Source organism: Falco cherrug, chromosome 5 (assembly GCF_023634085.1).
Source record: "Falco cherrug isolate bFalChe1 chromosome 5, bFalChe1.pri, whole genome shotgun sequence".
Classification (NCBI taxonomy): domain Eukaryota; kingdom Metazoa; phylum Chordata; class Aves; order Falconiformes; family Falconidae; genus Falco; species Falco cherrug.
Window position 1 is genome coordinate 54,816,972 of NC_073701.1, and position 13,050 is coordinate 54,830,021.

Genomic DNA, 13,050 nt, shown 5'->3' on the forward strand with positions numbered 1-13,050 from the left:
CTCCCAGAGAACAACTCAGTGATATTCCAGCATGGTCTATTTTTATTAGCAGCACAAGAAAGCAAATACTGCACAGCTCATCACACTGTGTAAATGAAATGCAATAATGAAGTTCTCAAGCAAGCAGAATTCAGCATGCCTGTGTTATTCCCTTTTTGCACTGAGTGCATGAAGTATTGCAGGAGCTGCTCTCTGTATAAACACATCTCTCCTCTATCATACATAATTCAGAATTTCCAGTTCCCTGATGGAGTGGATTATCTAACTCCATACACTGAGATACAGTCCACAAACCCTGCATCAGTACTGTACTGCTGCAGTACCCTACTACACTGCATTATTGATATAACTCTGCCTCTTGCAACAACATATGTTCTCTCAATCAGCTTTATCCTAATACTTTTTAAATGTCTCCCTGCCAAAACCTGGATATGCTCTACATGCAATAATTTAGAGTTCACAGAACAGTTACACTGTGGATAAACATGAGTTTTCAAGCATCATCCACAGGTGCGGATGGGTTCACATAACAAGATTGCTCCACAGCTCCAGCACTCGCTGCTCTTGGAAATGATGGGAAGTCTGTGGGCACCTCTTATTGGAACAGGTCTCAAAAGACAGGCATTTCTGTAATAATCTTCTGTGTCCTGTAAGTCACCTCAAACCTGGCATTGCAGAGCCCTGGCAGGGTCTGTTCCTGTGCAATCGCCATCCTCACAATGGGATTGCAGGCTGTGTAAATCAGTGTGGAATTGAGTCCAGAGACTTGAGCTGCCACGAACATCTTAAAAGAAGATTATACCCATGTAATAATGCACAATCCTTTGCCAATCCCTAAAGAAGGGTGGGGCAGGGGGGGAAATCAGATTTCTCATCCAGCTCAATCTTGGTTGTCCTGGAGGCCAACCCTAACTCAGGGATTCACAGTCTGTGCAGCTCTGAGCTTGGCACACTCAAGCCTGCTAGGATATAGGTCCATCCTTTGTTGGTGGTCCTGCCACAGACATGCAGCCCTGAGCCAAGTGGCTGAATGCAGGGAGATCAGTCTCCAGAGCCAGAAGATGGTTTCTGCATCTTCACAGGCAATTGCCTTTGCAGAGTAACAAAAACGCTCCATCTGCAGCCTCTGGTTTGGCTCTGTGGAGCCAGGCCCATCCTCTGGCTGCAGCATCAAGCACAGAGAGAAGGGATGTTGTAGGCATGGGCATTCAGCCTGCCTCTGCACCCTCCTCCTGGGGAGAAAAATCTGGACAGCATTTTCAAGCATATGTTCAGTGGCAAGAGAGGGCTGTGCCCTTCAGCTCCCAGGAGAGGTGAGGGCAGATAACTTTGTGTCTACACCTCCAACCACGTCAGGTGTTTCTCATGCCCAGCTGCTGGGTAAGGTTGATGGGGACTGGACGGGCTGCAGGTGCCAATCTGCATAGCCTCAGGCAAAACACGAGGGGACTTGACCACGTTCTCTGTCCTTACCGTGCTCTGCAAGACCAGCCAAGACTCACAGATAATCTCCAGATAGTGTCCTGTGTCCCCCAGGAACATGGCCCACTGTCTTGTAAATCAGCCTGTCCCCAGCCTAAGGGATGGACTGGAACAGCCAGGAGGCAAGACATGAGCATCAAAGGCTGAGATGAAAATCAGAGTTGTGTGGGATTACAGAGGTGATTGCTCTGAGGCTGGGCTTCTTATTCAAGGGATGTAATTTGACCATCCAGCTTGGAGTTAAATTGGCTTCAGACAATAACCTCCTGTACTAAGATTGCTTTAGGTGATCTGAATTGGGATCAGCACTGCAAAGAGATTGTGCTGGGAGGGCAAGAGGAAGAAATGTAACAAAATGACAGAGAACAATACATGAAGAGGATAAGGGAACAGGAATCCTGCTACCCTGACCCTGTAGCAGGGGACAGCATGCCACCCAATGAAACTGTAAGATGAACTGCAAAGGACAGAAGTACACTTACTGCTCAAATGCAGAGGTATGGTGGTAAACGACTGCAACACCAAGGCAATGTGTTTATAAGAATGAAACATAAACACAGGCAAGAATGCCTGCATAAGTACAGTTAGCTGTGCCATCGCCCTCTGAGGGCCAGGTCCTCATAGCACTAAAGCTCAAACCCAGCCAAATTACTGGGTGGCTGGCTTGAACTTTCCCAGGAGCAGATGAACCCACCATTCACGCTCATTTGTCCTGAAGGGTCAGGTCCTGGCACGACTAGCTGTCCAGGATAGGATCTCTGGGCACTTTCATCACGTGAATCACACTGCAGCCACCTTTGGAAACTCCTTGTGAATAGTTTGCAACTTTGCCTAATCACTCCTGGACACATCTGACATCAGTAGAGCCCTCTGTGCCCCCAGAAAGACCCCTGCCTGCCTTTAACCTCCTCAGAGTTGACCTACCTGCAGCCCAAAGTCTGCAGCTGTGGCCTTGGGGTTTGGCTTTGATCAAGGAATGACAGCCACATTCTTTGGCCATCACAAGGCAGCACTGCCCATCACTCTTCACTTTTTCCATGTTTCTTTTAGCAAGCTCTTCTCGGGCAAAGGCTGGGTTTCAGGGCAGCCAGGGGAAAGGGAAAGGGGCTGTGCAACCTGAATCATGTCTGACTCCTTTTGCACGTGACTCCCAGCCTTAGAGCCCAGAACCTAGGAGGAGTGTGAACCAGGTCTGTGAACCACCGTGCTCTACTCTTGGCATGCACGGCCTCATCTCTGCCTGCAGCCCTGGCAGCCAGCTCACCCTCTGCAGCCCTGAAAGGCTGAGCCAGGTGCCAGCTCTGCAGGCAGAGGAGGCCGCTGTCCCCATGGCTGCTGGGGGTACTGCAGGGGCAAGGGCACCCCTGGGCCACCTCTCCTCTTTGGTAACTCACCCCGTGCTCCCAACCTCAGCTCTTCCTGCCCTCCTGGACCACCTCCTTCCCCTTCTGACAGCCCCAGCTTTGCAGGGAAGGCTGTGCACCATTGCTTGCAGGGCTGCAGTCCATCCTAACACGGACGCTGACCGTGACCATCTGACAGGGCCAGCCACCAGCGCGTGCCACGCACAGCCCTTCAAGGGAGCGGCATTGTGGATGGCCTCCCACACTCTCTCGCTAGTTTCCCCCAGCAGCTGCAGGGCAGCGTGCCGCACACCGGGGTGCTGCCAGCCCTGCCCCCGAGAACATGCTGCATCCGCGGTGGCACACCGTGCGGGCACCGGCGGCGGTGGCAGGACGCGCTGTGCCGAGGGCAGCGGCAGCCCCGCAGGGCCCAGGCTCTGAGCACGCCGGGGCAGCCACGGCTGCGCTCGGCCCTGCCCTGCCTCCAGACACAGCGAGGAAACAGGGGTCCCCAAAGGCCACGTCTCCCCTCCCCGTGCGGCGCGGCGCTGGCGGCAGCACGAGGCTTTAACTTTCCCGACGGATCTAGGGCTTTCCGTCACCAAACCGCCGCCTCACACCCCTGTCCCCCGAGGGCACTCGGCCACCATATGTTCGCTGCAGGGCGGCGGCGGCCCCTACCCGCCCACCCCCGCCCTGGCCCGCCGAGCCTGTGAGGCCTCCCGCCGCGGGGCTGCCGCGGGAGGCGGGCGGCGGGGCCTGCGGGGCCTGCGGGCCCGGCCCGCGGCGCGGTGGTGGGCGGCTGCCGGCAGGGGGGAGGCGGAGCGGGCGCCACCGGGGAGAAGGCGAGCGCGGAGCGGAGGCGGGCGGGGAGGCAGGAAGGGCGGAGAGAGCGGCGGGAGGGCGGGGAGAAGTTTATTCCCGGAGACACCTCTCTAGGGCGCGGCGGGGGTGCCGCCCCGCGCCGGCCGCTGCTCGGGCTGCGGGGCTGGGACATGCGCCTCCGCGCTGCCGCCCGCGGTTAGTCACGGCGGGGCGCCGGCCCCGAGTCCCCACCCAGGCGAGCGCGGCGACGGGAGTAACTAGTGCCTCTGGCGTACGGACGGAGCGCGGTTGCCTGCCGCCTGCCTCCCGCCCACCGCCCTCTCCCTCCTTCCCTTCCCCTCTCCCGGGTGCGTGAGGAGAGATAACAATGGTGGGGCGCAGCCGCCGGGCCCCCGCCCTCGCCTAGTGGAAGCGGGTGCCCCGCGGCCAGCGGCAACCCCGCCGCTGCCCCGCCCTGCGGCGGCCCCGGGCCGCGGACCGCGTTGCTGCCGCCGGCGGTGCCTGGAGGCGATGGTGCCCGCGCCGGGGTTAGCCTGATCGCCGCCTCCCCGCCTCGCTGCCTCCGGTGCCGGCGGCGCTCCCGCGGGGCCAGCCGCCCGCTGCCGCCCCGGCCGCCGCGCTCGCTCGGGCTTGTGGCCATCTGACACAACTTGGGAGCCCCTCCGGAAAAATAATAATAATCCGTAATAATAATTTAAAACAAGGAGAAGAAGGGGGAGAAGCGGAAGAAGCAAGTGGATAATGTCAACCCCGAGCAGATTCAAAAAGGACAAAGAGATTATAGCGGAGTATGAAAGTCAAGTGAAAGGTAAGCGCGGGGCCCCCGGCCTCAGGGGCGCGGGGCGGCGGCGCCGGGGGAGCCCTGCCGGCCCCTTCCCCCGGGCTGCGGGCCGAGGCCGGCCCCGCCGCCACCGCCGGCCGGGCGGTCTGTCCCTGTTGCCTGAACTTCGGGGCGGCGGCGGAGGGAAGCGGGGAGGGGGCGGCGGGCGCGGGCGCCCCCCGCACTCCGAGCGGCGCCGGTTTGTGTAAGGGGCGGGCGGGGGCTGGGGCCGGGGCCGGGCGGCAGCTGCCGCGGTTGCCCGCTGCCCGGCCGAGCACCTTCCCTTCCTCCGCCGGCCTCGGTAACGCTGGGGGGGGGGCGGGTGGTGTAAAAAAAAAAAAGACAGAAAAGGCTTGGCAGTTGAACTGAGGCGAGAGACAATAGTAAGCCATGCCCCTTTCTTATGGCACATGGCTGGTGGCCCCCACCCTCCCCTCAGGGCTGTAGTTTCTGTGCTGGGCTGTAGAAGATTGCTAATAGAGAATTATCCTTGACTGTTGAATGAGCCCTTTCAGCCATCCCGAGAAGTATTTCAGCCTCGCATCGCCCGGCTGTATCGCACCCAACTATTGTGCCGAGGACAGTGCCGGCTTGAGCCATCAGCGCTCCCATACCCTCGAGCTTCCTCTCCTCGCCCAGCGTTTTCCTCCTTGCCAGTGTCTTGGGTGGAACAGAGGATGGAAAAGTAGCAGCATGGGTGGTGCGGTGTGGGTCTCTTGGTGCACATCCTTTTATTCTGGGTGCTGTCTGGGAATATATTGCATAATACACAAATTGCAATAAATCCAAGCTTTGAGGATGGATGCAAACCTGAAATGCAGTGTCAAGAAAGCTATGTGATACCTCTCTTTATTAAAATTATGTTGGTGTGCACTGTACATACATGGGGTGGACCCTCCTTGATGCTACCCACCGTGGTCAGTGATGTGCAGAGACTCTGTCCCCACGCAGGTCCGTGGGCTTCAGGAGCCCTCCTGCCCCACGCAGGCAAAGGCTGGGGACCTTTCAAACCAAGGTGTCTGAAATGAAGTGGGAGGAACCAGTCCTCAGCTGTTCAAAGATTTCTTCACTTTCTGTAATTGCACAGTGGTTTTTGGTCTGTCTTGGTCCTGTGAGATCAAATTTTCAAGACAGGTCTTGGAGTTTCATTGTTTTGGTTTTTTTCTCTTAAAAGGAAAGAGGTAGTTTTTGAGTTCTCTTCTTCCTAAGGGTAACTTCTGGTGAAAAATACCTGTCGCCAATGAAAGTCTTTTTGGGTCCAGGAAGGGATTTAGGCTTAAAATAAGAGACCTGCTGGATGGGTGGGGAGTGAGGGGTTTTCTCTGAACTGGCAGGTAGGCCATGCTTCAGGTGCCTCTTTGACGTGGGCAGGGCTGAGACAGCTCTCACATAGCTGGTAGATTCACCTCGGAGGGCTGGTGCTTCTGCCTCTCTGTGGAGATGGTGCAGATTTCTCTTGATCAGTGAGCAGAAAAAATGTTCAAGATCTTCAGCTCTTTGCAGAGTGTGCAGACTGTTCTTTGGCTCCTCCTAACATGATTGTTACAGACTCAACCTTTATTAACTACAGCCAGTTGCTACATAAGCCGTTCTGTTCTTTTGAATGATGAAGAAAAAATACCATGCCCTTCAGCTACATATATCGGATCATTTCATAAAAAACCAAGATTAAGGTAGAAAGCACCTCTGATAACTTGCCTCTCCTTTGGTGTCATCATCCTCCATGATAATTGCAGAGGGATGTGACATTTGTAAACATAGCTTAGTAGGAATTTTGACTTGCTTTGCTGCTTTGTGGTGGTCTGGGGTGTGTACAGTCTGGTCCCAACTGTCTCACCTGAATTGTTGATTAGAAACTGTTTGAAAAAGTGTGCTGGGCTAGAAATTGTAGCCAGAGATGCTTTTTATTTAAAGCAGCATCACTACAATTGTATTTCAAGTGGCAAGAACTGTGTGTACTAAGACGTAATTCTGCTTGATGCTAGCTAGCTCAGTGATACTGTAACAAAGTGGTGATACCATTGTGTGATAACCTTGAAAATCTTTTTGGTATTGGGGGCTTCAGGGGCTAAGGAATCAGTCCTAATTAATCAGCAAGGTAACTTTAAGGGAACGTGAATGCAGGAAAAGCAGGTCCCTATATACTAGGAATTTCATGCATTAGAATAGGAGAAAGGGTGTGGCCAAAACGCTTTTGCTGCTTATGATTTCTGGTGTTTGCAAAGGCTAGCTGATTTCTCACTGCTGACATATTTAGTTGCCTGAAGGACATGGACAATTTGGCAGCAAACTGGCCATTTGAGGTCCTCTGGACAGGTGCGTGCAAAGGAGTGTAACAGCAAATATATCCCTTACCTTGTTATGAGATCGCATGGTGCTCAGCATGCTGGGCTCAAGTGTTTAGCAATTCAGAAACCATACCACTGACATGTGCATTTGTAAATTCTGCTGTAAGATGTCTGAATATTGATACTGAAGAAAGAGGGGCCTCTAATGTACACAACCTGTGGGGTATGTATATGGTGCTGTATTTGGAAATGAGGATTTAACAGTGCCATTCTTCACATAGCTTTTTCTGCTCTTAACTCCTCAAATAAGAAGCAGTAACAGATGTTAATTGTTCTGCCTGGTTCCTGGGTGGTGTAAACTGACATCTTCTCCTTGGGCTTCCAGTGGTATCAGTAGACTGGCTGTTGCTTTATTGGAGGTTGTACAGGAACAGTTGAAAGCCTGCAAATGTTACCTGTTTCTCAAGCTGAAACGGACAAGATACTTCTGACTTGTTGAGCAGAACTTTTTACTGAACTTTTTCCTTGCAACATCCTTGTTCTTCAGGCTAACTTTTTGTCAAGAACTATCCCAATTGTAGCAGTAAGGAATTGTGTTCACTTCCCTGCACATTATATAGAAAGCAGAAGGATATTTCTTAAAGATGTCTCAATACTGAAGTTAGGTCTATCTAGATGGATACCTATACCCATTGCTTGGGGGATGTAAGGATATTGTGATGGCATTGGTACCTTCATCTGTAAACAGAAAGGCATGTGGGAAGTATTGCTTGTTTCTGTAATTCTTACTTGTTAGCAGTGAGCTATCTTGATAAAATTCAGTTCTAGTATGACCTTGTTACTTGATAGTTTTGCTGAAGCACCTACTTCTCAGCCTTAGGAAAGGGATCAAGAGCTTGTTTATTCAAGAACATTTTGACAGTTCTGAGGAACGATTTATATTGTTAAAATGGCCTGGGCAATGTGCCTTGTAGACTTTCTGCAGACTGTATTGGATTACTGAGCAAAATCACTTCTTAAAATATCCCTGATCATCCAGACTATCAATTGTCTGTGTTTTTTCTGAAGAATGTGATAAGTTTATAGACGTTCTGAAGTAATTAGAGTTAATGGTTTCCCACCAACCTTGCGTTTAGGGTGGGGGATATGACTAGAGCTAGAAAGTGGAGAGAATCCTGTTTAAATGAGCAACAGACTGGTGGTATAGTTAGGAGTTGAGTTTTAACTTTCTGATATGTGAGCCTACTTAGATTTATACACGGCATTCCTTAACTGAAAGCTCGATTTACTATAGTAGCCTATTATTATCCTACCTTTTGTATTCTGAGGACCAGCTGTTCCTTGGTCTGATAACGTCAAATCATTTCTGTTGGTAAAGTTACCGCGCAATCCACAGTAGCGAAGAAGTACTCTGATGGCCCTGTGGGTATCTCAGGTATGGTGAAGGGTGAGCTAGTCAGATCTTGAATACCTGGCTCACTTGAGAAATTTATCCTTCTGGAGAAGAAATGTGTAGTAGTAGCAGAGGATCAGGCGTGCTGCTCAATAGCTTTAATATCATTCAAGTGTTGAACTGGCCTGTTTACCTTCTTAAGACTTGCAACTGGCCTTCCTTGCGCAGCAGAAGTGTGCTTTGAATAGGTAAGCATTGTGCTGACTGATTATCTAGGCCTGTCTGTTCGGTGAGATCCTCTGTACAGTCTGAACTGTTGAATGTCTTTGGAGTTTAGCAGTATTGGCCTTCCTATGCAACTGCATCTCCAACTGAAAAGGAGAGAGGGAAGAGCTACTTACAAGGTTCCTTTTCCCACCTTTGTTTTCCAGTTGGAAGTGACTGGGTAGAAATGTAAGTCCAAATTCAGCTTTGTGAAGGGAGACACTTCCCTAAGACCAATATTTGGATGGTCTCCTTTGGAACAAAATACTCCTATTTTCCACCAGAAACAACCTGTTAGCACTCTGTATTACGTTGCCTAATTAATTTTCATGGAAAATTAAAATTCTGATTTGTGAAACTGAATTCAAACTTTCATTCAAAACAATCTAGAATTAAAAACAACAGAAGCCCTTCTGAGGAAAGGCTGAGTTCTAAAATACACATTAGTTTGACTTTTTCTTGGTACCTTTTTGAAAATATGGCCAACAGTCAGGAAAGCAGACTTTTCCTGGTCTGGCCACACTGCAGCTGGTGTCTCCCAGCCCTGCGATGAAACTGTTTATTATTTTACTTGAATTTAAAGGTGAATAAGGTCCTAATTATTACAGCACACATGAAAGGGTGAGCAATGAATAGATTGTATGATTAGTGTTTCTTTCTGGCAATGTGGCAATTGTAAAGTGTACTTAATATGTACGGTTTGTGTATATCTGCACTTTTTTTGTTAGTCTCTAAGAAAGCCTTCACTTACCTCTGACTCTGAAGCAGAGTCTGACTCTGGATCCTTTATGATCTCTTCTTTAGGGCGCTTTTTCCCTTCAAAGTGTACTTTCTGTGCAGTTTTGCTGTTGCAGAACAATGCTCTAAATCATGCTAAGGTTCATTTAATTTCCTGCCATTATCTTTTATTGGTCACTTTTTTACGAACTCAAGTCCTAGTTGCTAATAAAATTAAACTTACAGCTTTGAAATGGCTGTGGTAAGGCAGAATGGGATGCAAATTTAATCTCATTTTCTTCCTCAAACTTTGCTTGGGTTAGGTTTTGCCTTTAGTGAAAACTGGTCTCCTTGTCAGTCAGAGGTGATGGATGGTAGCACTAGAAAAAAAGTGCTGTTGAGACTGGATAAGAAATCCCCTGCTGACCATTACACAGGCTGTTAGAAATTACTGACCATGACCTGACAGTGCAGCATGTCTAATCTCTGGTTTGGACACGGCTGGATGTAGGGGGGAGCACAAATGGAGCCAGACAGGTGTCAGTGGAAGCTCCTGTTGTGCTTTTCCTTCCCTTTACCTGTTTTTCAAGCCCCCGTTGCATCTAGCTGTCATGCTGTCCCATGTCTAACCTTTCTGGTCTCCCTAGTGGAAATCAGTGCTACCTTAACTTGTATTAATCCCTATTAGAGCCTAATCTACTCTTACTGCTCGGCTTTCACAGAGCAAAATAGGCTTTGGAGTGTGGGGGTTTGGTTTTGTGTGCAAGCGATTAGTCTAAATGTGTACCAGGGCTACTTACGTGCTGTGTGTGCCCCCTCTACTTGCTGCAGGTTTTAGGCTCATGGCAGCGTTTCCTCTGTGACTAGCTTCTCCCACCTTGCCAGTTACTGGCCTGACCTTTCTGGCACCCCCCTGTGCTCTCTGCTCTGAGCTATCTGGGCTGATCCGATCAAGTGCTGGCCACCTTCAAGGCAAGGCTGGCTGACCTTGCTCTGTGCTGGTCAGTCCAGGAGCTGTGAATCATGAGTAGCCTATTCTGCCTGAAGTTACTTTGTCTTTTCCTTCCGCACTTCTTGTCTCTTGGGCACAGTGCCAAATACCCTGAGGTTCAAGAGATTGTGGGGGTATGTATGTGTATATGTATGTATGCATGCATGTGGAGGAAGAGCAACAGCTGAAAACTGGAGACAGTGGTTGAAGGTGTAATGGCTGGCATTGCTGCTTGTGTACCAGTAACAGGCATGAGGCTGGTGGGCTGTGCAGTAGCAGATACTTGGGGTGAAGCAGAGAGGGCCATTGCTGAGAGCATGGGACCATCTCCTGGGTAAGAGGCAGAGCAGTCTGCACAGGAAGACTGCTTGCTGTGTATGTTTTACATTACCAAGACTGTATCTGGCACCAAAACCAAAGGAGTTGGCTATCACTGCTCTTTTTTCCTTTGTTTCCAAGACTTAAACAACTGCAAGCTGTTCAGGCAGTTCGTGTGGTGGCTTGGTCCTGTGGGAGTGCTCTAAGACAAACAATTCACTTTGATCTGGTGTAATGGGAGTGGTAATCCTGAGGCAGCACTTCCTCAGGAATCTACTGTTTTCTGCAGCTTGTGGAAGTTATCTTCTGGTAGACACAGAAGTGTGCCACAAGTCAGCTATAGCCACCTGGTAGGCTAAAGGTGGTGTATTATGTTTTACCTATGCTTTACACACTAATCTATCTTGTCCAGGTAAAACGCCGGTATTCTCAAGCCATTTTCTGTTAGCTACAGCTTAGTAACTGGACAAGGAAAATCCCTTCAATAGCCCCTTCCCTCTTCCCTGTTCGTGTCACTGTTTCTCAGGTATATACCTGCATGAATTTCAAGATGCAGAATTCAATCTGGTATCATACAACCCACTGGAAACCTGGCTTTTACCTGGAGGTGACAGTTTGATAAATTCTGAGACTGAGATGTAATCGCTTTACAGAAAACGAAGGATGTTTTGGAAATAACCCCAGGCAAATCTAATGCTGTTTCCAAGACCATGGCCATGACTTCATATTACTACTCTCTGCCAGCCAGTGAGTGCAAACATTATAGTGACAGTTTGTCTTCTCTAGAAGGAGAAAATGCTTGTTTTAGTTCATGGTTGGCACAACAAAATCATCCCAGCTCTAAATGCGTGTTAAATGAGGTTAGCATTGCAGGTAGGAAGGGAAGATGCTCTTCGTAGTCTTTCACTTGAAACATTTGGGCAAGAAAAGGGCCCAGCTTCGTGTGTCAGAAAAATCTCTAGGAAACAAACACCAGCCAACACACTCTCAGAAAATGCTGTGGAGAAAGTGTATGCTTTATGATTTGATTCTGTAATAATCATATCTATGAAACGCGTTAAGGATGTCTGTGTCATTAACTTCTATATCCATCCAGTGCAGGGCAGTGCAATTGATCTGTTTATAATGAAGTCCCCCCGAAGGTGTGTGGCTACTTGATCTTCATTTGCCTTGATCATAGCGTTTAGGGGCTTGCTTTTAATTACAGTGTGATGAGAAGGGGAAAAAAGCTTTTCTTTATCTATCATTTTTCTAGAAAAAGTTTCAGTAGAACTTGCTTAGAAATATAATCATGGATTCATCAGTTAGAATATCCGTATTAAATTTGTTATGTGATCTATTATTGATTGATTAAAACCTGTTTGAGTTTCAGTTGCAACCTCCTGAGACTTCCCATTACAGACGAAGTGATGATAAACAGGCAAGAGACCTGTATGAGCATATTAACCAAAACGTTCTCAAAATATACTAGACTTACAGTTATTTTTTTTATTGTGAAATAGAACTTACAAAAAATAGAACACTTATGGTGTAGTATTTCTTGTTGACTATATTGGGAATAAAAAGAAATGCAGCTGGCTTACCGGATGATGGCTTCCAGGAAGTAATGATTGTAACCCTTTACATAATTAGCTGTTGTGGGAAACATAACTGGCTACTGCAGATTCATGTAAATGGACTGTCCAGACTCTTTAACTGACTCAGTGCTTACTCATCTGAATTACTGTGTATGTAAGTTCTGCTAGCAGTTCGTTGGTGCTGCCTTGTGCCAGGAGTCTTCAAGATGCTGCTTTGACTTACTTCTTCGAAGGTATCAGAAGTGAAGTGGTGCACATTTTTGGCTTTGCTCTGTCTGTGTGTTAAACTAAATAAAGATATGTGCTGATCCCCTTTCACTTTCCAGTGTAAGTTACTTCATATGGTGAAAGAAACCAGTCTCTACTGTTCTAGCTGGTTCCAGAGTATTTGCTTGCTGAAAATCAGAGGAATCTGCTGATGTGTACAGAGTATAGCAGAACTCTAATAAGATTCAGTGATAGTTCTAGTGTGGCTCTGTTCTTTCAACAACCTGCCTCCTTTCAAGCCTTGCTGTTCTCTGCTTTTCCTCTCTGACTCCAGAGAAGAGAGGATAAACAATCTAAAGCGTTAGTTCAGAGGCAAGATAAAGTAAGTATTCATTCCATACCAAAATGAGCAGGCATCTGAACTGAAACTTTCTAACTCAACAATTAAGCCACTGTTTTAGAAAGCAATAGAGAAATTGAAAGGATTGCAAGTCACTTTATTTATTTTTTTACATGATAGAACAAGATCTATTATTTTGCTTTTTCTGGTGAAAAGACATTTTAGACTTTCTTCATTAACTTTTTTTAGATGCCAACTATTCAATAAATAATCTTTTAGGAAAGATTTATAAGATAGGATTGCCTGTGGTAACAACAGGCTGGACTTGATGATCCACGCAGTCCCTTTCCTTAAAGTTTTGTATTCCTGGCAGTCAGGGCATTGTGTCTGACAGCTGTCTAGTGCTTGTAGTCATTGTTGTTCTTGCTTCGCACGTACACGGCAATACAGATCTCTGTACCAAAACATGCTACGCTAAATTGATA

The 13,050-nt window shown here is 48.4% G+C and overlaps 1 protein-coding gene across 2 annotated transcripts in view; it reads left to right on the forward strand.

Annotated features, from left to right (window-relative positions):
• Positions 1-3,759: 3,759 nt before the first annotated feature.
• Positions 3,760-13,050, forward strand: part of SRGAP1 (SLIT-ROBO Rho GTPase activating protein 1) — a 150,415-nt gene continuing 141,124 nt past the window's right edge. For both annotated transcript variants that reach the window (XM_005444071.3, XM_005444072.3), the window contains exon 1: positions 3,760-4,458. In XM_005444071.3, the coding sequence (XP_005444128.2) occupies positions 4,392-4,458 (67 nt within the window). In that variant the 5' untranslated portion in view covers positions 3,760-4,391. The remainder of the gene's footprint in view (positions 4,459-13,050) is intronic.